Source organism: Polistes canadensis, unplaced genomic scaffold (genome assembly GCF_001313835.1).
Source record: "Polistes canadensis isolate GaletaPanama2010 unplaced genomic scaffold, ASM131383v1 scaffold_25, whole genome shotgun sequence".
In the NCBI taxonomy this organism is placed as follows: Eukaryota; Metazoa; Arthropoda; class Insecta; order Hymenoptera; family Vespidae; genus Polistes; species Polistes canadensis.
In genome coordinates, this window is record NW_014569572.1 from 572,211 (window position 1) to 599,416 (window position 27,206).

At 32.6% G+C, this 27,206-nt stretch overlaps 3 protein-coding genes across 7 annotated transcripts in view; all 3 read left to right on the forward strand.

The window, feature by feature from the left end:
• The first annotated feature begins 100 nt into the window (after window positions 1–100).
• On the forward strand, window positions 101–9,373 carry LOC106783755 (intraflagellar transport protein 88 homolog). 4 transcript variants are annotated; one of them, XM_014742559.1, is made up of 15 exons: window positions 101–274; window positions 347–397; window positions 484–656; window positions 731–926; window positions 997–1,214; window positions 1,328–1,559; window positions 1,770–1,927; window positions 2,012–2,198; window positions 2,285–2,471; window positions 2,540–2,799; window positions 2,874–2,942; window positions 3,012–3,312; window positions 3,378–3,566; window positions 3,991–4,105; window positions 9,214–9,373. In XM_014742559.1, coding segments are annotated over exons 1-15 (2,475 nt in total). In that variant the 5' UTR covers window positions 101–136; the 3' UTR covers window positions 9,215–9,373. The 4 variants fall into 4 exon arrangements, with proteins under 4 accessions (XP_014598045.1, XP_014598044.1, XP_014598046.1 ...); XM_014742558.1 differs by lacking the exon at window positions 9,214–9,373 and adding an exon at window positions 4,425–4,719; XM_014742560.1 differs by lacking the exon at window positions 9,214–9,373 and adding an exon at window positions 4,467–4,719.
• LOC106783758 (hexokinase-2-like) lies at window positions 5,259–15,185 on the forward strand. The gene is made up of 10 exons (XM_014742566.1): window positions 5,259–5,355; window positions 10,484–10,589; window positions 12,305–12,458; window positions 12,568–12,786; window positions 12,995–13,314; window positions 13,375–13,487; window positions 13,601–13,759; window positions 13,836–13,975; window positions 14,054–14,187; window positions 14,284–15,185. The coding sequence occupies exons 2-10, from the start codon at window positions 10,506–10,508 to the stop codon at window positions 14,371–14,373; spliced, it is 1,413 nt and encodes a 470-aa protein (XP_014598052.1). The 5' UTR covers window positions 5,259–5,355; window positions 10,484–10,505; the 3' UTR covers window positions 14,374–15,185.
• A 268-nt stretch (window positions 15,186–15,453) lies between these two features.
• Window positions 15,454–27,206, forward strand: part of LOC106783757 — a 100,948-nt gene continuing 89,195 nt past the window's right edge. The window contains exon 1 of one of the 2 annotated variants that reach the window (XM_014742562.1): window positions 15,454–15,983. The gene's annotated coding sequence lies outside the window, so the exon portion shown is untranslated. Of the gene's footprint in view, window positions 15,984–16,016; window positions 17,535–27,206 lie in introns of those variants that run through there. The other variant, XM_014742563.1, reaches the window with a different exon arrangement.

Here is a 27,206-nt window from a genome sequence, read left to right on the forward strand (position 1 = left end):
AGAGTGTTATTTGCATCACATTTTTTAATAATATTAATAATATCAAATATATAATTAATAGTTAATATATATATACATTAATAATAATATATAATATAAATATTATAGTTAAAATATTAATGTAAACTTATGTGCAATGGCTGCAGTTGGAATTATTGACGATGACATTTATTCAGGTTATGACGATTATCCATCCGTTTATAGTACTAAGGATCTTGATCAAGATGAATTATTTCAAGAAGCTGTTAAAACAAGTTATGCGAAAAGATCAATAGTATGTATTATTATTTATCAATAATTATAAATTTTTCTTGTATTTTGTGTGTGTATCATTCATTAATTATAGCAAACTCCAAAAATCCCAGGCAGTGCAATGCGTCTTGGAACCTCAACTGGAGTAAGCAAATACATGATTATGACAATACAAAAAATCATCAGTGAAGGGAATAATTATATTATTATATTGTTATATTATGATTTTAGTTTAATAGAGCTGGAACTACGGTGTCTCTGCGACCCAATACTGGCGGACTTAGACCAATGACCGCAGTTAGAGGTGCTGGTTATACTAGTAATAGACAAATATTCGATCCTCTTAATATGAGCAGTAGTATCAAAGGACCTGCTCCTCCATTAGAAAGTAATAAAGAACATACGTAAGTATTATTTATAAAACTTCCTTTTTTATGATTTATTATATCTTAATTCAACTGATTTTTTTTAATTTAAGGCCAGAAGAAAAAATAAAAATAAGTGAAAGAAAGATTATGGAACTAATAGAAAACTCTATTGATGCAGCTGGTAGTAGCAACATGCGTGTCGCTTTAGAACGAGCCAGAGAAGCTTCGTCAAGAGAGCGTGCTCTTATAAGATTACAAGAACAAGCTGGTTTAAGCGATACTCATAACGTTGATTTAACATTTGCTGTAAGAAATTAATTTTATCTTATTACTTATTAGTTTTTTAGATGAATACTTAAATATTGTTTACATACAGGTACTATTCAATTTAGCAATACAATATACGAATAATGAAATGTACACTGAAGCTATAGCTACTTATCAAGCTATTACGAGAAACAGAATGTTCAGCAACAGCGGAAGATTGAAAGTAAATATGGGAAATATTTATGTTCAAATGGGACAATTATCTCAGGCAATTAAAATGTATAGAATGGCTTTTGATCAAGCACCAATAGCTCATAAGGATTTAAGGTATGTTAACGGATACATTAAATTACTAACATAACTGGTATTAGATAACGAACAAAATCGTATGGCTTTCTTTTATTTCAATATTTCATTTATTAATTCTATGTAATTCTTAGAATAAAAATAATGCATAACATTGGAATGTTATTTGTACAAATGGGTCGTTTAGAAGAAGCAGCTAATAGTTTTGAATGGGTTATGAGAGAACGAGCAGAGTTTACCGCTGGCTTATATGCTGTGTTATGTCATTTTGCGTTATCACATAGAGATAAAATGAAACGATCATTTTTAGAGTTATTAGAGGTTCAGCTTAATATTGATCAAGAAGACAAATATAGTACGAGTACTGTGAGTTAATATAGAGTGTGTTTACATTTAATCACTATGTGTTGCTAGTAATGCTCACCCTATATTATCACGTATTAAATATTATGATTTTTCTTTATCTTTTTATATATATATGAGCTATTCATAAATTGATATTAAACTGTTATTTGGCTTTTAAAGTAAATGGATATTTTATTAAAATTTTCAAGTTAATTATATCTTTGTATTTAGGATGATATAGACTCAAATATATTACACGAAGTTTTAAAAAATGATGATCTATCGAAATTTGAGAAGAAACTTAAAGTAGAAGGAGAAAAAACTATTCTTTGCGCGGCTAAACTTATAGCACCTGTAATTGAAGATATTGTTTCAGCTGGATTTGCTTGGTATTTATTAAAATGTATCATTTGTTCACAGAGAGCTTTTCATTATTTAAATATTTATGCTTTTATCATTTGTTTCTTATTCAGGTGTGTGGATGCTATAAAATCGTCTGCTTACGGAACTGTAGCTGCAGATTTAGAAATAAATAAAGCTATGGTTTATTTACATAATAAGGAAACACAACTAGCTATTGATACTTTAAAAAATTTTCAAAATTGTGACATTAAAACTAATAGCGCGGCATCAACTATGTTATCATTTATTTATTACCTTGTATGTAATTAAGATATCTAACATAAATTAAATTTTCTTACATATGTGTGCTATTTATATTATAATAATATAATTGAACTGTTTAGCAAGGTGATTATGAACAAGCCGAGAAGTATGCAGAAACAGCACGAAATGCAGATAGTTATAATGCTGCTGCCTATGTTAATTTAGCAGCTTGTGCAATGAAAAAAAATGAATTGGACATAGCCAAGGAGTTTCTTTTATGTGCATTGGATACAGATGCTAGTCATGTGCAAGCACTTTATAATTTGGGTAAGTATAATACTATTTAGTAATTTATTATAAGTTTAACAAGTATTACTTAATGAGTATTTATATAGGCCTGGTATATAAAAAACAAAACATGTATGAAGAGGCTTTGGAATGTTTTTGGAAATTACGTAATATTGTCAGATATGATCCACAGACATTATATCAGATTGGACAAATATATCATCTTATTAATGATACAGAACAGGCAGCTGAATGGTATAACCAATTGCTAGGTATAATTCCATCAGATCCAGGAGTTTTACAAAAGTTAGGAGAAATGTATGACAGTTTGGGTGATAAACAACAGGCATATCAATTTTATAGTGATGTAAGTAAAATTTGTAATTTATTTATTTATTATTATATTACTTCTTGGTGTTATTTTTTTATTTTTAATCTTAGTCTTATAGATTTTTCCCTGCTAATTACGAAGTGATCGATTGGTTAGGATCGTATTTTATATCTATGCAGGTAATATATATTTATATTATTTATTTGATTATTAAAATAGAAATATTGATGTTACATTATTATACAAAGGTGGCAGAAAAAGCAATGTTATATTTTGAAAAAGCTGTGGAACTTGCACCTGATGAACCTAGATGGAGATTATTAGTAGCTGCTTGTTTAAGACGAACTGGACAATTTCATAAAGCTCTTTCAGAATATCAAGATATACATAAAAGATTTCCAGATAATATTGAATGTTTAAAATTTTTGGTACGTTTATGTAGCGACATGGGTCTCAAAGAAGCTCAATTATATGCATCTGAATTGAAGAAAGCAGAAAAAGCAAAGGAATTAAAAGAACGACAAGGATCTGGTAGACCAGGTACTACTGGTATGTATTTTTTAATATTCTTCTCTATATATTTTTAAAAAGTTAGAATAAATATTATTTTGAAGGTTCGCGAAAAAGTAACAGCGATAATTCTTCTCGAGCTGGTTCTGGGATGAGCGTATTATCGGATCATAGAAGCAGTCCTATTTCAGGAAAAAAAGCTAACGAAGGATCTAGCAGCGGTGGAGCCATTAGGTCTACTCGAACTTTTAGAGGAGACAGTTCTATGGAATTGAATTTTGATGGACAAGCTAGTAAGTATTACTTTAAAACAACTTGGTCTTTTTTGTTATAATTAGATTTGTTAGAATATTAAATTACGTATTAATGATGAATAAGAAGAGTACATTCGAAAGGAAAAGTTTCTTTGATATTACGGTTAATTAACAAAAGCCTTTTTTAGAGTAAAATTAGATTGGTTATTGATAGTTTAGTACTGCATGATCTTAAACAAGATGAATATCTACTAGAGAGATTTATAGACTGTATATATGATTCCTTAATGGATTGAACAACATGATAAATGGGTCTTTAACTAGTTTGCAGATTCTATTCTTAACATTGATATATTTCATATAACGTTAGATTAAGTCATGACAAAGAATAAAGTCAAGCACAATAGAAAATATAATTTATCAATTATATAAGATATATAACAACTATTAAATTTTGTTTTAGATATTACTTATACCGATCCTATTGGACCATTACCTACACGTCCGATGACTGCTGCCGGGAAAAGAGACGACGATTTTGGAGAAGAAGAATTGGGACCTGATTTGTTACCTGAATAGTGCGTATAATTTATTTATTACTTTTTAAATATATAACAGTAAGTGAAAGTAATAAAATATTTAAATAATTCGATAACACTTGATCGGCATTAGTGTACATATGCATATTAATAATTAAATACTAGTGTTTTTTATTGTACATGAATTATATCAGAGGTAATAAGATGGATAATCGGTGAATTATGTATACGTATAAATATTTATTATAAAGAGTAGCTCTAGCGAATTTGAAAAAAATAAATCATATTTATTATTTATCTTTTGAATATAACAAATATTGTGAGAGAGAAATATGTAGAAATTAACCCTTCCTACAAGTACGTCTTGCAGGAAGGGCCACTTACCTCGTGTACATTATAGATCTACGAGGGTCGGCACAATTGTAACGATCTAAATTTAAACACACCGGCCGTTTTCATCAAACTTCATTCAGCCAACGTAGATTGAGAGACGGATATTAACATTATTAACTTCTATGTATGCGCTTATTTGCTATATGGATTGTCGGTATTTTAAATGTGTATACGTGAACAACATCTAATCTTTTCATTTAAAATAATAACAAATTGTGCTAGATATATTTAAATAAAATTATTATTTACACACGATCGATTTTATTACTCTAACAAATATTTTTATTTAATATTATTAATATAAAAGTATAGTATAGATTTTTAGATTTAAAAATATTTCGTTAATGTATATAAAAGATAATAAGATAATAAGTTATTGAAACTGATAATAGTAAAGAAAAAAAAAATAATAATAAATATATTTCGAATATATCTTTTCCATTCCATCGTTCCTACGGTCCGTATTATTTAATATAACTTTTATAAAATTAACATATGACTTGCGCATATTTAACAAAAAATTAATTAATAAAAAACAACAATTTTAATGTGTTTCGAATAATTAAGAAATGTTTAAAATTTCCCGCCACAAGCATCTATCTCTTTGATCGTACGTGTATATGTAATTTTATGTAGCACGTGCATGCACATATACACAGCGTGAGACGTATGCAAGTTCTATTTCTCGCGCGTTTACGTGACGTCACACGAGATACCGGGTATGCAGGAGTGTAAGTGGTGGTAAACTTGATGGGTTGCGTATCTTGCTCTCTGATTTGTCAACGATAATAACGGAGTGGGAGTAAGCAAGTATCGGCGAGGTAGCGCATACATGCGCATATACATTTCGTGGCATTGCACTCGTTGAGCGTCCGTACGCGTTTGCTTTGGAATAGGTACTATTCGTTTGTTCGTTCGTTCGTTCGTTCGATAATTCGTTCGATAATTCGTTCGATCATTCGTTCGATCATTCGTTCGTACGTTCGTATATTTATTCATTCATCCCTTCATTCATTTACTTAGTTTGTTCATTCGTTTAAAATTATTATAATTTAAATAATTAACTTAATTAATTGTATTTACATTGCGCGTTAGTAAGTTCTGTATGAAAACTCACTTATAGTGTATGTGTGTGTGTGTGGGTGCATATGTATAAGAAAGAAAGAGAGAGAAAGAGGATCAACATTAAACTTTTCAGTGGTGAGAGATTCGATAATATCGTTTCTTACGATATTTCAATGTTTTTGTAATTAATTACACGCACGTCTCGAAGCTAAGGCTAAAGAAGATTCTTAGAACTTCGCGATATATTTTCATTTTTATATATGACTTTGCATAATATTTATTTATTTGTTTAGATTTGTCAATGTATGTTAATTATTATATTGAAATATTTTGAATGTTCGAATTATTCCCGCCTAGCGTTAGTTGATAGAAACACCTTTTTTTTTTTTTTCTTATTTTTATTATAAATTAATTTATAGATACGCGTTATATTTTAATTTAATTTTTGTTTCATTCGTTAACATGTTTTATTTTCTTCTTTTTATTGTGTTATTGTATTACTTCGAAGTATAAATGTTATCGTTTATGGTATCGATATAATTACTGACAGAGTAAATTCATGGAATATTAACTTCGTTGAAGGACCGTCGAAATGTGACTTTAAAATCTCGAAAAATGTATGATTTTATTGTTTTATAACGGTAGAAAGATTTGAAATGATGTTGATTATTATTATGTTCAAGTCATATAAAAAATAATGAAGTTAAACAAACGACTAAATTACAAATTAATCTGAAATGTAAAGAAAATATATAATTAGTCATCGTGTGTTATATATTGTATGCGATTAAAAGTTATTATGATAATTATTAATAAAGATAGCGAAAAACTTGTACAATAATTTGTATCGAGAGTTAATGTCGATTTTGTTCTTGTTATTTGTAAATGACGTATAAGTTTAAATGTGTTTACTTTAATAAGGAAAACCCACGTGTGTCCTTGAAAAGCATTTCGTTGTATATGTTCCCGACACCGATCTTTCGATATTACAAAATAGTAAATGATTACAAGAAGCGTTTTCAAACTGATTAATCGATTATTATGATTGTCAAAGTATTTTCTATTTATCGAATTAGTTATATTAACTTTCTTAATTTCTTTTATTTTCAGATGAACGTTAAGTATTTGTTTATAGTCAAATTTGTGTTAAGAGGGAACGAAAATTGTATATTTTTAGTTTGTTTCGCGTTTTTACGGACAGAAAAATACTGAAGAAAATATAAATTTGAATTGTTTAATCTTTTCATGTTATCGCTTTTTGAAATGTCCTTACAAATAGTTAATGTACCACATAATGGTAAAATAATTTCACCTGTCTGGTTATTAATCAGATTTACGATCCCGGAAGTATCTTTTGTTTAAAATAAAATGATAGATATAAATCAAAGATAACGTATACCTGTGTTGATCGTAGAAAATGTTGATTTATTAATAAGTAAATGACAATAATTAATGCGACAGCTTAGCATATATATTATGTACTAGAAGGATTCGGTAAATGAAATCATCTTATCGCAGACGAATCAACTAGATACATTATGGTCTTTACTAATATAATTTTATCATGTTATTGGATTCTTTATCGTTTGATTTCGTAATACCAAATTATTTTTGTATGCTTTTTATTTTTTTTTTCCAATCGTCATACTCAAGTAGTAGAAAATAGAGGAAAATAGAAATAGAATGGAAAGAGAATTGAAAAAATAGAAATAGAATGGAATGTAGTAAATGGATGTTCGCGTGGAAAGAATCGTTTAACGAGAAAGACAGCTCGAATGATTTTGATTGTTCGAACGTTCACGTTATGTTTTATTTATTATTATTACTTTTTCTTAATTACTATCTTAATAATTTACGTAACACTTTCGTTGGAATTAGTCAAAAAGAGAATTAAAAAAAAGTCGTGATAATAAAATGAATATTGTAGAATCGTTCTCTGTAACGCAATAATTCGTTCGTTTCAGATTTATGAATGACCTTGTTAAGTAATAGTCTCGTTATTCATGGAAGCTTTATAACTTACGATGAATGATAGATCAAGCTATTATATATATTTAACAAAATGCAATAACATACGTGTATGTATATCTCGTGTTAATAATTACGTGGAATGTATCTCGTTCTTTCGTTTGTTTTCTTTATATTTTAATTTTTATATTCTAAATTAATGTTAATCGATATTATCGATCGATAATATAACGTTTTCAAGTAGATTCGTTCGAATAGATTTATTCTTTTGTGCAAAGTATGCTTTAATTGCGTCACGTGTTAATTAACAAGTCATTATTATTCCTAGAAGCTATTCGGTTAATTCGATGAAGATCGATCGAATGCGCGACATGTATCGATTATTAGATATTCTTTGTAATGTTTTTGGAAAAAACGGAAAAGAGAAAAATAAGAAAGAGAGAGAGAGAGAGAAAAGAATAAAAAATAATAATACAATTGTTTTATCTGTGTCTTATGGTAGACGAATCGAAGATAGGATCGAAAAGATATATCTAATATAACTATTGTGAGTCGTAATAACGCTTAACACTGTAATTTACGATCTATCGGATCGAATTTCTTTCTTGTCGACTCGATGGCACATCTTTGTTATATATCGTCAATATGATTATGTCAGAATAGTTAATTTGACGTTAGCGTGACAAAATAGCGGTTCTTGGGTGATCATCAATTTTGTTAATCGAAGAGAGCTTGTTTGTAATTTCGAATTAACTTTAAGAATGAAAACAAAGTTTTCTTTTGCAATGGTCAGCCCTGAGTTATCGAAGTTCAATAGTAAATAGTCATGCCTTGGTAATTTCCGATAATAAAACGACTACTTCGCGAGTACATATGAACTTAACGAGTTTTACTAGACACATACTTATTTAAAAAAACAATCAATTTCGATCAAATTAATGTATGTTTATATATATGAAAAATTATTTGTATTTCCTGTTTAATCTTTCGAGTATTTGAATTATAATTTTGAGTACACGTTAAGCTTACATTACTTACAAGTATGTTGCTGGGAATGACGAGTAGTACGTGCATTGCACTTTAGATTACGATCATCACGTAGGGTCAATTGGCTGAATTATCTCGGTTAACGCTTTGCACCTTCCAATTGATTTTAATGAAGACTCGTTCGCGTTGCTGTTCGCCTTTCAAGAACGTCCTCCTAACTTTTTTCGTGGTTTCTTTTTATTCGATTATATTTTGTTAGTCGTTTTTTTCGTCCCAACTTCTTCCGCATTTGTACATTCATTTTCGTGCACGATAAGTAAATAATCTACCTATGTATTGTTGTACGAGATTAACGAAACGAATCGGCTGTTAAAAGAAAAGAATCGTGTCGCATTTGTTGTTCAAGATTATTATTATTATTATTATTAATTATACGATAAGGCATTCAATGGAGATCACAAATTAATCTCGTAATTACGAGACAAAATATTTATCTGTGTATTTTTTTACATGTATAATAATTTTCATTCGTCGCAAATATTTTTATTTGATTTTACAAATTTTATTGTTTAAACAAATTTTTGTTCCCTTCTGGGGATCTGTGTATAAGATTATAATTTGAATAATAAACAAGGTTCGCGGTTAATAATGCGTTATTTGAAGAGATACTCTATCAGTTACGTTTTAAACCGTTTTGTTTATCGTTGTTGATAAAATGTTTTATGAACTTTCAGACCGGTCAAACAAAGTTAGAACGGTTGAGCTTTTACAAACGACGAGAGGCTCTCACGTCAGTCGTGATCTTGCATTTGATCGCGCAGCACGTGCGAATTACTGACGATATTCGTGTAGACAAGTGCGACCACGTTTCCAGATAAATCTACATTCATATCCGTGTAAGTTGTCAATGTAGTACTATCAATGCATATACTTCATTGGAGTAAACATGATTCATATCGAATTTCATTAATGATTCCGTCTAATTCGATCACTTTTACGATACAAATATTCAATGAAAAGTGAAAGATCATTTAACGTAAGGTAAATATCGTTTAGATCGCGTATCATCAATCAAAGAATATTTCTTCTATTGATCGTGATACATAAATTACAAACGTAGATTTATTTTTTTGTGCTTTTTTCTTTTTTTTTTTCCCTTTCTTTTTTTTTGAGAAAGACAATTTAAAAAATCATGTGCAGTATTCTTCGTTGTATTTGAAATATTCGTCAAGAATCAACGATTATTCTTCATTCAATATTTTTTATTCATCTTGAGGAATATTTCACGAGTGTTATTTTTTTAGAAATCACGGTACGTTTTCTGCTAGAATATCATTGCTTTTAATATAAACATGATATTATATTACGAATAGAATCGTAGTTGATGTAACGAAACTATATTGATAGAACCATATTTTGAATATCTTTTATGATTATAATAAGTTTTTATTATACTTCAAGTATTACATTTATATAGAAATATTTATTTTTTTATTATTTTATATTGATGAAAACTTGTACCAAGCATAGTTTCTCTCTTTCTCTCTTCAGAATAATATTTGAGATGAAATTTGAAAGAATTTCGTAAGTATCTCATTCTCCGCCAGTTGTATCCTAATCACGTTCAAAAAACTTACCAATCTATCTCTTTAGAAAACAACTTAGAACATTTCAGAGCGAAAAAAAGTATAGAGTTATCAAGATTTACGAGGTCATTATTTCATGTTATCGAAATGCGTAAAATTCTATGGACTTTCGACTTTTCGTTAATTAATATAAATATATATATACATATATTTTTATATAATGAGAAACATATGCGCGCGTGTGATGAAAAAAAAATAAGGGAATATTTCAGTATCAAATAAGATAGACGTTACAATTTTCGATAACTCATTATCCTTCTTCATATATTATACATATTCTTTGGAAAAAAATCTACTAACGATATCGTTAAATGTTGAAATTGATTTATCTAATAAATTTACGTATTAACTTTTTCAGATAATCTCAGTTGTTTAAAGAAATGGTGGTACCGGCGGAACACGCGCTTCACGAGGCCATTCAGGTTTCGCCACTTGTAATATCGAACGATATTAGGAAACAAAAAGTAAGTAGATTCGATATAATACAATTATTTATATTAAACATATTATCTTGATGTACGTGAACTCGTAACCTTTCTTATATGCGCAAACGATGAGATTGATGAAAAACCATGGTGATAAATAGGTCTCGACAAATCTTTAGGATGACGACGACGACGACGATGATTATTATTATTATTGCGTGAATATTGGTTACTTATCATGAAATATATATATATATATTTATATCATATTTAATAGAGTTTATACGAAGTTAGCACACGATGTTCATCGAAGAATGAAGCGATCGTGGTTCTTAACCCTCCGACCTTCTTATTAAGAGCTTGCCAACTCGAAACGATCTTATATGATAGCAAACGATGTTAATTCGACGTCAATTGGGGTATAAATTACTTTATTTTAAATCCTTTGGATAGATCTATTAACGCTCGTGTAACGTAGAGCTTTCATTACATGTCCTGAGGATAACAAACTGTTAAATATCTTTCTTTTTTCCTAACTGTATACGCCAAGTATAATTTATATTTCTTAGATTTAATGTCTATTTGAATTATATTCGATTGAATAATATTATATATTTTATATAACCACAAACGAAAAATTACAAGTTCAAATAGTTTATCTTATACGATTACGATTGCGATATTTATCATTTTCTTTATAATGATTATGGTCCTCGGTTATTTAACGACGTTATGAAAGCTTAAAGCGGTTTAAATTGGATTATAAATTATTGTTGTTGTTTCTAGGAGTAAGGATTTCTTATCTTGCCCTCAAAGAATCATAGGGTTATCATAATAAAATTCTCAACTCTTTTTGATATCCTAATATTCACAATTTATTAAATATAAGATAACACGGAAATTGCAAGACATTCGAGATTAAGTAAACTGTAGACACGTGTTAAATAAAAATTATAGAAATACTAGGAATTATTATCTATCTCGCGTATTTTTTTCTTTTTTTTTTTTTTTAATCGTTATCTTAATCTTCCCTTATTAAAGGGATGTTATTAAGAAAACAATATAACAATTACGATAGTTATATTATTTATTGGCAAGCAATAAATGATAAGTAGATTTTGGTTTGATTTTTGTTTCTTTTTTTGATGGAAAAGTCGTATCTTTTATTTCTTTCATGTTTCTTTCACATCAGAAGAGAAGCCGATGCGGCGATATAACCGGTTTACTTTCACAGAGGTGATACGCTCGTATCACGGAGTCGTATAACAACTGTTTTTTTTATCTTACCCAGTGTTTGTGCACCCTATAGATATATAGATAGAGAATGAAATGATTGTTTTTGACGATGAAACCAATTTTATTTTATTATGACTTTTGATAATATAATATATTACCGATCTACACAAGACTAGATGAACAACAATTAACACGAGTTTACAGTTACTTCCGGTTTACCCATTAGAATCCCATTAGATAATACGTAACGCGTAACAAAGTAAACAATAGCATCCTTAATACGAACGCGAACACGTAGTAGTGCTATCACGATGCATAGTAGGTTTGCTAAGGCCTCGAAAGATTTATAGAACGAGGAAAATATTCCTAGTAAATCCTTCGCATAACGATTCCTCATTATGATTTCTAATAATACTTTTAGTAATTTCCAAATGCTTTCTTCTCGATTGATATCATCTCTCGCTCTCCCTTTTCTCTTGTTTGATCGTACATACTTCAAGGAAATGTTTTTTTTTTAGATTGAAAATCGATTAGCACCAATGCGTTTTTCCTCAACGACTGTTAAAAAGATTCAAGATACATTTGTCTCAGAAATGAACAAAGGTATCCATCAAGAACCGTCATCCTTACAGATGGAAAACACTTACGTACCGGAACTCGTTAATGGAACAGGTACATATTTTTTTTACAAATATTTGTATAAAAACATAACAAGCCCCAACTTATGTTGTGTCCTTCATTTGCCGTGGAGATTAATTAATTTATGTAATATTATTTTCAGAGGCGGGACTTTTTTTAGCGCTAGATCTTGGAGGAACTAATTTTCGAATTCTTTTATTGGAATTGAAGAATGGCGCAGTTGTTAGGGAGGAAGTGAAAAATTATCACATCGGATCTGAATTAAGGGTTGGCCCGGGTCTTCGTCTGTTCGATTATTTAGCCGAATGCGTCAGTGATTTCGTTATTGGCCAGGGTCTTCAGAATGTCGAAGTTCCTTTAGGTAAATTAAATTCTATTATTCGTCCATTGTGAAAGTTTCGTAAATGATTTCCATCGTTATTATACAATTATATTTTAATAGTCGTTACAAAAGTATTTGTTTGGTATATACAGCATGTAATTTGTAATTATCCATTTTTACGACAATGAATATTAATTCCACATTACGTAATTTAATTAATCTCATTAAATATTCGTTTTCAATTTAGGATTTACATTTTCGTTTCCAATGGTTCAACACTCTCTCGATGTTGGAATTTTGGTGACATGGACTAAGAGTTTCAATTGTCCAGACGTTGTGAATAAGGACGCAGTTCAATTACTCCGAGATGCACTTGCTCGTCGAGGTGATACCAAAGTAAGAGTCGTAGCAGTGTTGAATGATACCACAGGAACTCTCATACAAGGAGCCACGTTAGATCCCAATACAGCTATTGGGCTCATCCTGGGTACAGGTAGCAATGCTTGCTACCTTGAACGAGCTGACAGGGTCGAACATTGGGAACCAGAAAGACATGGAGAAAGAGAAGTTAGTATTCATTAATAAACATATTTTTGTAAATATACTGATTTGATTTTTATTTGTTAGGTCGTGATAGATATCGAATGGGGTGCCTTCGGTGATAACGGTGTTTTAGACTTTATTAAAACAGACTTCGATCGCGAGAATGACGCAAATTCGCTTCTCGTAAATTCGTTTACGTAAGTCCCGGTATTATTATACAATCATTATTTGACATTTAATAATATATCATAAAAAACACATCCTGCTAGATGTTCGTACGAAACTAAAAAGATATTCTTAAATATCCTAGATTTGAAAAATATATCGGTGGAAAGTATCTCGGTGAAATAGTACGTATCGTGCTCGCTAAATTCGCAAAAGAAGGACTTATATTTGTAGATCAAGATCCAGCGCGTTCTTTCTTCATACCAGGAACGCTTACCTCAGATTTGGTATCATATATTGAACAGTAAGTATTAATAATAAATTAAAATAAATATGATCTTTTTAAATTCTAATTATTTGAATAATTATTCGATCTGCAGAGACACCGTAGATGGCAGTACCGATAATACAAAAGAAGTTCTAGCAAAATATGATATCATTCCAACGGAAGATGACATAAACGTAGTACAATACGTGTGCGAAGTTGTTTCTAATCGTGCTGCTCTTCTCGTTTCTATATGTAAGCTGATAATTATTAATATCTGTTAGTATTAATAATAGAAAGAGATGTCTAAAATTATTGGGCTTTTTTGCGTAGGTCTTGCGGCGTTGTTGGAACGAATTGATAAAAAGGATGTGACGATTGCGATCGATGGATCTCTGTATAAACATCATCCTCGATTCGAAAGTTGGATGAATCAATACATTGCTTTGCTTGTCCCTAGTCGTAAGGTATGCTCCGATTGATTAATTATGCTCGATCATTTGAATCTTTCCACATCTTTTATATTTATTTTCCTTTATTCTCACACATCTTTTTCTTCTTAGTTCAAATTGATTCACGTTGAGGATGGGAGTGGAAAGGGTGCAGCGCTTGTTTCCGCGATCGCGCAGAGGATTAAAAAAAGATTAACGTAATTATTATCGACGGAGAAGTGACTAATATTCGCTACTTCGTTAATACGTAATATTATATCAGTAGTGCAAGCATTCCATGGCAGGACAATTTCCTGGTTGTGTTAAAAAAAAAAAGGGTAATAGTCAAAATGATATAACGTTAACTATACTTTCATTAAAGTTGTTGCATTTACCATCTTTAACCACGTTAAGTATCATCTTTAGGATTTTCGTTAGAAGACATTGTCGTTCCCTAAATCTTCGGAAAGAAACTTTCTCTCTCATCGGCAATTTCGATTCGATAAAAATATATATATATATATATACACGAGTTTTAATCTCTTTTGTAAATACATTTTCCATAATCAACGTAGAGTGAGTTATATAGAAGGGTTCGTTTTCTTTTACAAGGAAAAACCTTACTTTACTATAAAAATGTGTAGTACAAATCGATGAAACGTTTGTAAATTATAATCAATTCGTTGGAAACATAATTCCGTGATATAAATATATAAATAGATAGGGAAAAGGAGGATAAGTAACATAATTATTCGATTAAGAATAAATGTATACAGAAATTGAATGAATATGCAATGAAAAAGTTTCATCAAAATTTTTGTGATAGTAGATGCACAAATAATAATAATAATAATAATAATAATACTACTATTACTACTATTACTACTAATAATACAAATAATAATATGTAAGAATTTGACACTCGAATCGGCTGTTAGAGAAAACATTAAAGAAAGTTTCAACGAAGATCTGTTGTTATATCTATATTAGTAAAAATTAAAAATAAAAAAAAAAAAAATTAAAAAAAGAGAAAAGAATAAAGAGAAGGCGAATGTTTATAAAATCTATTGTTACGAGTATCCTGTGATTGTATACACCCCATATAAAATTGTATACGATTGTTACAATAAAAAAGAAAAAAGAACACAAAGAGAACAAAAATCTTATTCTGTAAAGATAGTAGAGAGTAAAGATTACAAATTTACAAAAAATGTGTTGTAAGAGGTGATTACAAAGTGGGTGGCGGGAAAATTGAAAATAAATCGATCAGTAGAATCCTGTTGGTGAATAGAAGAAGAAGAAGAAGAAGTAGAAGAAGGTTCGAATAACGAGAGGCGTTTCTCGTTTGTAACTCGTCGATAGGCCTATCGATCCTGTTGCTAGGCGGTAGGACGGGAGGGCGCGAGTATCTTAGTTAAATTCTAAGATTAGCCGTCAGATGTCGTTGTGATGGCGCGCGGCTCGCTCGCGGAGTGACAGCTCGGCGAGAACTGTCGGAGCGCGTTTACGCGGCCGTTTCTCTTGGAAATAAGGATACGACCGGTCCCCCCGAAATCGGTTAAATTTAAACGCGTAAACGGGCTGACGTTAACGATAATCTCTCGTTTAAGGAAGTACGATAATAGTCTACTTTGAAAATCGAGAGATCTCGTAGGTAACGGTGGGCGTGCACGCAGGAGAGAACGGCTCGCCGGCTCGGTCAGTCTACTGGAAGATTCCATTGTGTGAGAGTGGGCTTTGAAAAAGTTTCGACTGGAAGGAGCTACGTTGCTTTTCGCGCCTTTTGAACACGTACATCTGTTCGGATCTATCAGAAAGAAGAAAAAACCGAGGTATCCATGTCTTCTTCATTATTTCATTAGGTTTTTTTTTTTGTACTTGTTAGGACGACTCACTAGAGCGGTATCAAGAATGAGGAGCGCGCGTGAGGGAGAGAGAGAGAGTGTATGTGTCAGAGAGAGAGAGCAGAAGAAAGAAAAAAAGAAATAAAGAAAGAAAGAGAGAGAGCGAATGAATAAGCAAATGTGTGAGAGAGAGAGTTAGATAGAAATTGATAGAGAATCGAAACAAGGAGTTACCAAGGATAAGAAGGCAATAATGCAGTAATAGTAGTAGAATAGCAATAGTAGAAGAAATAATGCATTAATGGTTGGTACTGCTAATGTCAGTGACGACAACGATGATAGTGTAGTAAAATGGTGAGAATAGTGATGATGTTGGTGGTCGATGGTTGTGTGTTGGTAGTGGTACGAAGCGGGTTTGAGGTTACGCCGGTGATCCTCGCGTTCAGCTGAGCTCTCAGCTGACGGCCGGCCGTTCCAAGACCGGCATTGCATGTCCTTCTTGTTGTCCCTGCATTTCCTGGACAGGTTCTATCTTTCGAATCTTCTTTCTCACTTTATCTCTTTATCTCTCTCTCTCTCTCTCTCTCTCTCTCTCTCTCTCTCTCTCTCTCCTTTGAGTAGAATAAACCAAAAGCGAGAGATCGAGCTATTAATCCTAATAAGCTAACTTTATACCTTATCTTCTATTTCCTTTAAATTACATATCTCTTCCTCATCCAGCAAGTTGCTTTTAAAAAAGTAGGTTGAAAGGAGAATAGAGAACCTGGGGTGCGCAAAAAGTGGACGATCGAGTCGCGATGCGTCTCGAGTACGTCTCGAGAGAAGAGGAGTACTGCATTTCGAAGAATCCGAATAAAGAGAGAAACTAAAGAAATAAAAAAAAAAAAAAAAAAGAAAAGGAAAGGAAAGGAAATAGATTAGTAAAGATATCGATAAAAGGGAAGTAGAGTTTCTAAAGCGTTTAAAGACGAAATAACGAAATAGAGGATGGTGTAGAGGAGGTTGAGGAGGAGGAGGAGAAGGGTTTAACCGTTATCGTTTTGCAAATTGACTCTGTTTCCCGCGAAGCATCGTCGAGGTCACCGCGCCCGGCTGCAGCTGAGCTCTCAGCTGACGAGCGGAGGCTGCGACCGGTTCGCCATATTCCTTCCTTTTTTTAAAGGCCACCCCCTCTCTACACCGCCTTTAAATCGCCTTTCACGTGGTCCGCGATCTTCCTCCTTCTCCACCACCCCTTCCTCCTCCTTTTCCTCCTTCTCCTCCTCCTCCTCAGTCATCCTCCTCTTATCTTCTTGATTCTCGGCCCTTACGTTTCATCCTAGAAAATCTTATTGTTCATCGTCGTTGTCACGTTGTTCGTTTTGTCGTGTCGTTTTCGTACGTGTCTGTATGTGTGTGTGTGTGTGTCGTACGAATCCGAGGACAGCCGACTCCGTGAGCAGATCCAGTTCCGAAGCGTTTCTTTGTCGGCAGATCTACGACACAAGTCGCCGATACAAAGGCGTAAACTTGATTTTTCCTTCTACTTTGATGGAAAAGGTAATATTATTATGTGGTTAGAAATTACACGCGCGTACAGACACACGTACACGCACGAAAGAAAAAAAAAAGAAAAGAAAAAAGAAAAAAACACGATATACACGTATATCGATATTATTTATCATCATACGCCTTTCTTTTTAATTATTTTTAAAGCTACCTTCAAGGTGTTCATGGATATCGACTCGATATCAGCTTGTATAGGCAAATGAATATGAAGAAGGAGAAAGTATAATATTACTTTTTTGTTTTTTTAATTTATCCGAATAGAGTCACGAATCTGTGTTTTGTAATGGGGGACTTATCAAACTAATCGGCAAGGATTACATTTTTCTTATAACATTCTCGGTAATTTTATGAGTAGAGTAGGATATTTTTGTTTTGTAAAATATATCTTTATTGTAAGCGAGAAAGATTAAACCAGACTTTGTAATGTGCATAAAAGTATACAAAAGAAAAGAAAATGAAAGTTTCGAATAATAATTACGAAAACAATTTTACGCTCAAACGGAACTTTTTATATTTTTCATTATTGTTTGTATTTATTATAATATATCAATGTTGTAATAATTTCTATGATACGCGCAATATAACTTTGGAAAATATATTAAAAAAAGAAAAAATATAAAATCGTACGGATTATGTTGTAAGGAAAATATAATCTGCGCCGATATTTTAATTCAGCAGGGTATATGCATGCACACGTACACATGTACACATGCAATAATTGGTTTAGATGAAACAATCCGAGACAATATAGATCCGATATCGATGAGATGAGTAAAAGAAAGATGTTATTTAAATTACGTAACGCGTGATCCCACTTTTCAGCCATTCTACGGGCACGATCTTCCGCTCGAGCGATCGTGGCGATCGACAAAGCGTAATAATCGGCTAGAATGTATGCAATTAGCGAGAACTGCGTGCGTAATCCGTCTAAAACACAAAGGCTAGCTTACCATCCGATTCGGACGAGCAACCGCTAACGAAATCCGCTGATAACCGGCTGTCCTCCTCCTCCATCTCCTCCTCCTCCTCCTCCTCGTCGTTGTCCACCTCGTCCACCTCGTCTATCCTAAGTAATAATTAGTTGCTAGACAACATCGCGTGATTTCGAATTAAATTGAATCGTCGTACGTAATCGATCCAAATAATCTTTACCTGGAAGGATCGAATAATAAATAATTGTAGGAAAATATCTTACGCATATCTAAAAAAAAAAGAAGAAAAAAAAAATACTTGAAGGCAACCGACGGTGGAATTGCGGTAAACACCATGGAAAATTAACGCCGTCCAGTAAGAAAGGAGCTCTGGTGCATTCGATGTTAACGGCATCTTTTTATATACTTAACTTCTTTTAAACGTTTCTTGTTAAATTACATAAAAATGCAACGAATTGTTGTTACATGATGTATGTGCATACGTGGAGGAGGAAAAAAACAAATCAACTATGACTGTCCTCTTGTATCCTCCATTTTCGTGTTAACAAATTTCACATAATACTTTTACGAATATCTACGAATACGTTATACACGTATATAGTTATAATATTAATTAATCGTTTAATAATATCTACACGCGAAATGAAAGAATAATTATTTTTTTGGGGGTGGGAAGGATGAAGGATTAATCTAAACTAAATTAAATTCGATCATTCGCATAACATAGCATAGCATAGCATAGCATAGCATAGTACAGCATAGGATCGAGTACTAGCGTAGTAATAAAACGTATCGAGAGATAAATTGGAGCAGGCTGACGAGGAGGCCTAAGAATAATCAGAGAGTGCAAGGGAGGTCAAAAGCTAAAACTCGCGCTTATTCGTTCGCTCGTTCGTTTTCACGCGAAAACATGGCACCTGGGCTTAGCCTGAGTCTTTAAAAGTGATGTGGAGTAAACGTTGAGAATAAGACGCGCGTATCCATCCAGCAGGAGTGTGTTAAAAGCTTGCTAGAAAACATACGTTTGGATCTTAGCCAATGAGGAGTTGCTCATCGAGGTCGACTTTAGCTGAGCGTAGTAGACAGCATGGCGCATCTTACAAACGACACGTCTTCGTTCTTCTTAGATATCGTCATATTCAAACCAATCGAACGAAATCTAATTTTTCATCTGTAGAAAAAATACTACGTGAAATATTCACGCGTTGTGAATATCATTGAACGTGTTTTTCTTTTTTGTTTTTTTTTTTTGGAATTTCAAATGAAAAAGTATCATCTCTGATGTTGCATTTTATTAAAGATTATTATTTCAATCCCCGTCATATATTAGTTAAACGGAGAGTTAGTGTTGGCAAAGTATTCTTCTTTTCTTATCGTTTAGAATGTTTAGTTTATAATAAAACAACGATCCGAGAGAATTGTATGGTAAGAATTATAGCTCGTAAAAATAAGTAGAAGTACTTAACGTTAATCTAGTTTAGGATACTTTACGAGGATCGAAAACGTTATTCTTTTTTAATATTTTCAAATTTATCGTTTTAGGAAAAAATAGGAACGATATTCGCATATTTTTACATACGTAAATTTGTATTCTATTTATCAAGCTTAAGGATCGATATATATATATCGATCGATCGTTTATTCCTCGAACACGAGATGGTGGGCCTTTTATTCTTTGAGCTCGCGTTACACGATTTTACACACAATAAGCGTGGATGCATTGTAGGCGAATAAGCGTAATAAGAACGGTACAAGCCATTTAAACGAGAATTTCTTTTTATCGAGCCGTGGGATCGAGACTTTATTACTTGGAAGATTCACGTATGCCCCGTTAGAAAAGATGGAGAAACTTAAGTGAAGAGAAAAGGGTTGCGTTGTCTCGCAATGAGGCTCTTTCTTCATTTTCTAATGCGAATTTGTTTTTTTGCTGACGTTTCGCAGAAAGGAGTGGTTATAGTATTATATATATATACATCTCTTTCTCTCTCTCTTTTTCTTTTTCTCTTTGTCGATGATTTACATGAGATCTTGGCGAGTGCTCTCGCGATGCAATCGATATGCACACGTGCACGCAAAGTATATACGTGAGTAAGTAGCTAAGGCTTATCGGAAGAAAAACGTCCCACTGAAAGATAAGTTTTATTTATCGTCATCTTCTGATAATTGATAAACTAAATAGAAGGATTAATTTTCGTTATTTATTGTCTTAAATATATATATATGTAGTAAAAAAGAAAAAAAAGAAAAAAAAATTCTTCTTTGATATTAGAAAGCAAGGATAAAATTGGTACGTTACTACGATAGTCCGCCGATAAATCTGATTTAGAGTTTTAACAGCAATTTTAACAAGAAGTCACGATCATTGGAACGTCAAGCGACGGTAGGTAACGTTAATGCGAGGATTCGTTAAAATTCATGGAGAGTGCAAATTAACCGTGATGCGTACGACCAGGTGTCCCCATAAACGAGCTCTCCCTGGGAGGATTCGATAAAGAACGTTCTCTCTACGTGACTTAACCAACCATACATACTACTGTGTTCTCTTCTATTATCTTCTATTAACATTACTGTTTTATGGTATAAATTTGCGAGAAATAAAGGTAAACGTGACAACAGACAATTAATCGTACGCATTTACGCATTTACGTTTAGTTATTAACTAACGACTTTTCATAGGACACGCGTAAAAAATATATATGTTACGTATTAATTTATCTCTCTTGATTCCGTTCCTACCGTATTTTACGACATTTTAACGATCGAACGGCCAAAGTAGTTTGCCATACCCTAACGACTTGCCTCCTACACGACGTTTATCTTACTATTCGTCTTTCGAATCCTTATTATACAACTTTTCTTAAGTAATTACTAAAAGACCTCGGAGATATTAACAACGATATTTTACTTACGAAATCAAATTTATCGTTCGATCCTTGTTATAGCTAATAAAAAAAAACAAAGTAATTTAAATGTAGTAAATCTTTCGATAAACTAGTATATGCATACTATGTAAATATATATATATATATATAATATATACGTAAAAAATAATTAATTTTAATCGGTAATTTTCGTGTTAAAACAATGCCACGCGTTAACGATCAATTTGAAAAGAGAAAAATTACCTATCCAACGTAATGTCTATTGTTATTCCAACAGAACTGAAGAAGAAAATCGTTCGATCTCTCTTTTTCATTAGAAAGGAGGAGGAGCTGTGGAAAACAAGGCTATTCTCCTTCGGTCTCTATATTTCTCTTTCTCTCTCTCTCTCTCTCTCTCTATCGGTATACCGTGTTCACGAGCCATGAAGGCACTCCCAATGGTGGGGGATCTCGTTTGTTTTTTTATTTAATCCTCCTTGGAGCGTTCGTTACGATTTACCTAAGAGATATACGCAAACGATAAAAATCTTCTAAGCATTAAAGCTTTATTAAAGGCCTCTTCTGCTCGAATCAACGGTGGCGGGGATCTTGCGAGAAGAACAATAGGTGAGAACGCGATGAAAAAACGCAATAGAAAGAAAAAGAGAGAGAGAGACTGACTCTGACTAAAGGGGAGAAAGGAAGGTAATGGTGATGGTGGTTTAGGGGGGAGGTGGGACACCTTCGAAGAAGGTGAACTCGAGTCGCGCGGATTTCTCTCCTTGGCAATCAGGCTCGTATTCCGCGTGTCTCCCTGAACGTGCCTATCTCGAGCAACTACCAGCTAGTATATAGTATATCCTATCTGTCTCCTCCCCCTCCTCCCACTCCCACTCTCTGCGACCGCCATTACGCTATTATCTGTCTCTGGGTCGTTATATCGCTGTTAAAAGAGCCGACGTCACATTAAACGTACGATCAAAGAGTTACCGGTCTTAGGAGTTTTAAGTACCCATGGGTGGTAGGAGTAGTAGTAGTTGCTGGTGCCGTGCATACTCTCTCTCTCTCTCTCTTTTTTTCTCTCTTTCTTTCTGAAAGATCGCGACTCGTGGCTTACACTCTAAACTCCAACTAAGAAACGTTAACGTGCTATGAATATTAACAGAACATACGATACATATATATACATACATACATCTTCTCTCACAGTGTCGACTACTTTCGCATCACGATATCGCATCTTTTAACGGGAACGCTGCTGGAGGATCTCTCCTTAGTGATTTTCAAATCACTTTGACGTTACGTACGGTCGAACGATGTTCATCCCGATGAAAAAGAGAGAGAGAGAGAGAGAAAGAGAGCACGGTCGTCGTTCGCGTGCAGAAAATCGTATACGATAACCCTCTTCCCCTCTGCTCAACGTTAACCAACAATAATATATGTATACCTCGGTGTTATGCGCTTGTCTTCTTCCGACAAGTGACAGGACGACGTGGTGCTTTGTTCAAAGTATCGAAGCGTTAATAACGGAAATTTTCTCTTTTGGTGTCTTATTACGATTGGGGAGGATGAGATCGAGAGGAGTAGTAATACCGTAATACTACTTTTTCTTTGGTTAGCTCGAATTAGTTTTTTTTTGTTTATAGATATGGTGAAAATTTGTTCTCGCGTGTTCCAAGCTCATAAGCGTGGACGAATAACGCGTGGTGTGTGTATATGTGTGTGTGCATTAAAATTGAGCTTTTCGTTTAGGAAGAGGAGAAACGTTATCATCGTAGTCCGATCGATTTGCATTCGGTTCGATGCGTACTTTACGGACCGTGCACAACGTCCAACTATTTTCTAGCGTTCTTTTTATTCTTTTTCTTCTTTTTCTTCGTCTATTATCAAAGTCTCTTAAACAATCCCCCTACCATTCCTTTCGTTTAATTTAATTACGGAGAAAGGGTGAGCAAGCAAGCAAGCCCTTTGGCATCTTCTCGGAAAGCAACAGCTTTATCTTATCGGGCACCACCGATGTTCGACTAAACGAAGAGGACGACGCATATTGGGAATGCGAGCCAACGCGTTCAAGCGGTAGCACGTTGCTGCATTAATAATTCATACAGAAGCATCGGCTCCTCCTGAACGTGAACGGTGGAAAGGGTTTAGTCTTTCGATTATAAATATTTAGAATAACCGAGAGAAAAGAAGAACCCTTTACGGTTACTTCGTTCCTTTTTGTTTCCCTTCTCTTTTCGATTTTATCCCCTTTTTTATTTTTTATTTTTTACTAGCCTAATATCGCAAAGTTAATGTATGCATGTATCTATTGTACTTATCTACTACACATGCTTATGTTATAGATCATCCCATCTCCCTCTCCTTCTCTCTGTCCAACATCAGTGAATACTTTTTCGATTAAGCTTTAGGATGATATAATATAAAATAAAATAATTTTATCTTACGGGGAGAGAGAGAGGATTAAATTTGTTTGAGATATTTTTGGTTATTTGATTCGTTGTGTGAGAATAGAAAATGAATTAGGAAATTTTGTGAACAATCGTTGGTCGTCTATCGATCGTGTTTTTTTAACATTAAAGTATAAAAAAGAAACTAGTTTTTCTTATAGATATATACGTAGATTCCTTTTCCGGTTAATAAGTTTGAAAACGAAAATATAAAACAAATAATTTTATCCTGAAAAAAAAAAGTAAATTCGTTGGAAAAATTATAACGATAATACGATTAACTGCGAAAAATAAAAAAAATTCAATAAAATGTATTAGTAAAAAAAAACACACGCTGATTATTCGGTTGTTTCATTGATCCTGTTTTTTTTATAATGAAAATATTAAAAAAGACGAATTTATTTGATAAAAAAATAAATTTGTTCGAGCACGCGTTACCACGTCTACTCTCTGCAAGAGTACGATCGAAAATAACTTTAGGAAACAATAGTCACCGACCTTTTTCAAGATCGAACTACATATGTGTACAACGTGTTTATCCCTATTTCTATACGCGTGTATACTTTTTCTTCGACATGTAAACAGTCGAGACAGTTACAGTTTGGCTTTTCTATTGTAAGCACGTCGATTGCGAAGATTATCTGGTAAGAATATTATTCTCGTTTTAATATTTTAAAATATTATTTTTTTCAATTAATTATTTATAATTATTAATTAATTATTATTCATTATTATCGTTCCTTCGTCAAATTATGTATATTTTTTTTGTTCTCAACGTTTATCTATTAATTCGTTATTAAATCAAAAAATGAATTTTTCATAAACAGTTGACTTTATTTCATATTTTTAACTAATTGTTTTTTTATTATGTGCGTTTCTTTAACGAAGTATTATTCGAATTCTCATCGTCGTTGACGATTACAGATAGACAAAAATGTGTTGCGGCAAAACGGCTGATTAATTGTCACAACAAGTTTATTAATATTTTAACAAGTCTATAATTACAATTCATTGTTTTTTTTTTTTAATTATTTAGACATTTTGAATCAGATAATAAGTTGAATCTGATCTAAACCAGAGCTGTCCAACTGGCGACATATTTTTTGTTTGACCAGCGAAGTAAATCATGTTTTTAAAATACAAATTTAAATAAACATCAATACCAAATTATAAATTAATAATGAAAATGAAAAAAAGAATACTGAAACGTATTTTTATATAGAAAACTTATAACAATTTAAACTTGCATATGCATTTATTTTGGATGTAACATTAATTGACTTTTGTGATCATCAATCCTTTCTTTAATTTCCCAAAATGTGTAGCAAAAGAAAATAATATCCTACGAATATAATAAGAACAGTTCTACAAAACGTGTTGTTATAGATTATATTATTTTCCCTACTCTTAGAGAAAGTATGACGAATCATAACATAGATAGTTGTTTCTTTTAACTTCCGTTATTCTATCGATCAATAAATATTCGCTAGTTCGTTTGTTCGATTTTTTTAAAATTCGAGTTAAAAATAATAGAAGAAGAAGAAGAAGAAAAAAAAGGTGGTGTTTTGCAAAGGTCGTGGCCGGTCGATTCGAGAAAACGAATTGGCTCGGGTCGATGAAACAAACGATGTTTCTCTCTTCTCTCCTCTCTTTTTTCTCTCTTGTTTAGTATAGTAGCGTGTTGCTGCAGCTACCACACTAACTCGCAAGCCTCGGACACAATCCAAGTGGAGGACATCGAACTCGCGGCTACGTGTTTTGCGAAAAAAAGACGCGTATCACTTAGGAGACGAAAGCCAACGAACGAACGTACGAACCTACGAACGATCGAACGATCGAGTTAGCTTTTTCCTTTCATGGAAACCCCGAGAAACTTCGAGGAGGATTATCATTGAAACAACACCGACTAACATTTTCACGTTTACATAATAGGAAAGTCTCGTGTACCGGCACGCGTGAACGTCTTATTTACGCAACTTGCATAGAAATTTGCTACGATTTTTTTTTTTTTATATTGATCTTTCTCAACTCTAAGAATTCTTTTTAATCCTAATTGTTTTGTCTTAATATTTTATTTTTTTCTCCTCCCTTCCTTTAAAAAAATACAATCATACTAACAAAATTACGCGATAATAAATTTTAAGTCGAATTAATCGTAAATCGTGTGATACAATTAATAATCATCGATCCATATAGATATATCATCATATATACACACACGTATCAATTATTTTACATTCTCGCATACTCGTCACATTTCTACATGTATGATTTGTATTAAATATTTAAGTATCAAATGTTCTATTATAAATCGTTTATTTTTAATTAGATAAAACGTATATTTCATGTTTTAAAAATTGAATATCTGATTATCATCGGTCAAAATGTTTACCTACGGTTAATGATAAAATCAAGAACTGCGTAAGTCGTGGAGGGGAGAGGGATTACTGTATAAAAAGAGAGAGAAAGAGAGAGAGAGAGAGAGAAATTGAAGAGAAAAGGATAGAAAAACGCTTGATCTGATTCGAGTTCGTAGTCGGCAGAGCGTGACGAGTCGAACGTGAACTCGCTTATTCCGTAACCTTAATAACCTTGACCTAGGTTCTCGGTGTCTCGAGGGAGAGAAGAGGGTGAGTGTGGGTGGGTGGGATTGGTGAGAAAGGGTAGAGGAGGATCCATCAATCAGAGAAAAAGACCGGCGGGTACTATACGATATTATATCGATCGATTGCGCAATCCCTGCGACGGAACGACTATTTTTATTTTCATTCCGTGTTACGATACTTATACGATTCGTTACTTTGTCATCGACTTTTTTTATAATATTCTTTTTTTTTTTTTCTCCTATACGTTTGGTATATAATTATCGAATAGAAGAACTTATTACTTTCTCATTTATACATATATATTATATTTCGATTATTTATTTATTTATTACAGATTTATTATAGAGTTTTGTTTTTTTTTAAAGAAAGTTTGTAGGTATAGGCTTTTGTATGTATGTATCTATCGTATATCTTCGAGTAGATCATAGAGAGAGAGAGAGGATTTCGTTGGCCTGGAACTTGGCTGGCTTCGACTTGAGAAAGTAGGTCAAGTTCGTAGGAGTGCATCTTCCTTCGTCGAATACTACTTTCCACGTAAATCGTTGAGCGAGCTTGGATACACCCCGGATTGACAGTACTTTGAGGGCTTGACTTAGAATATTTTCTAGTTAACCCCTTTCGGTAGGTTGCATTTTCTGAACGAGTCTTGAATGTGTACGAGTTTGTGGAGTACTATTCTATCTCTATTTTATTCTCTCTCTCTCTTTCTCTTTTTATCATTCTACTTCTCGTAGTATATTTTACTGATATTTAAAATATAGATTTATATACGACAATACAAGCTAAAAGTTTTGATAAAAGATGGTATGAAAGA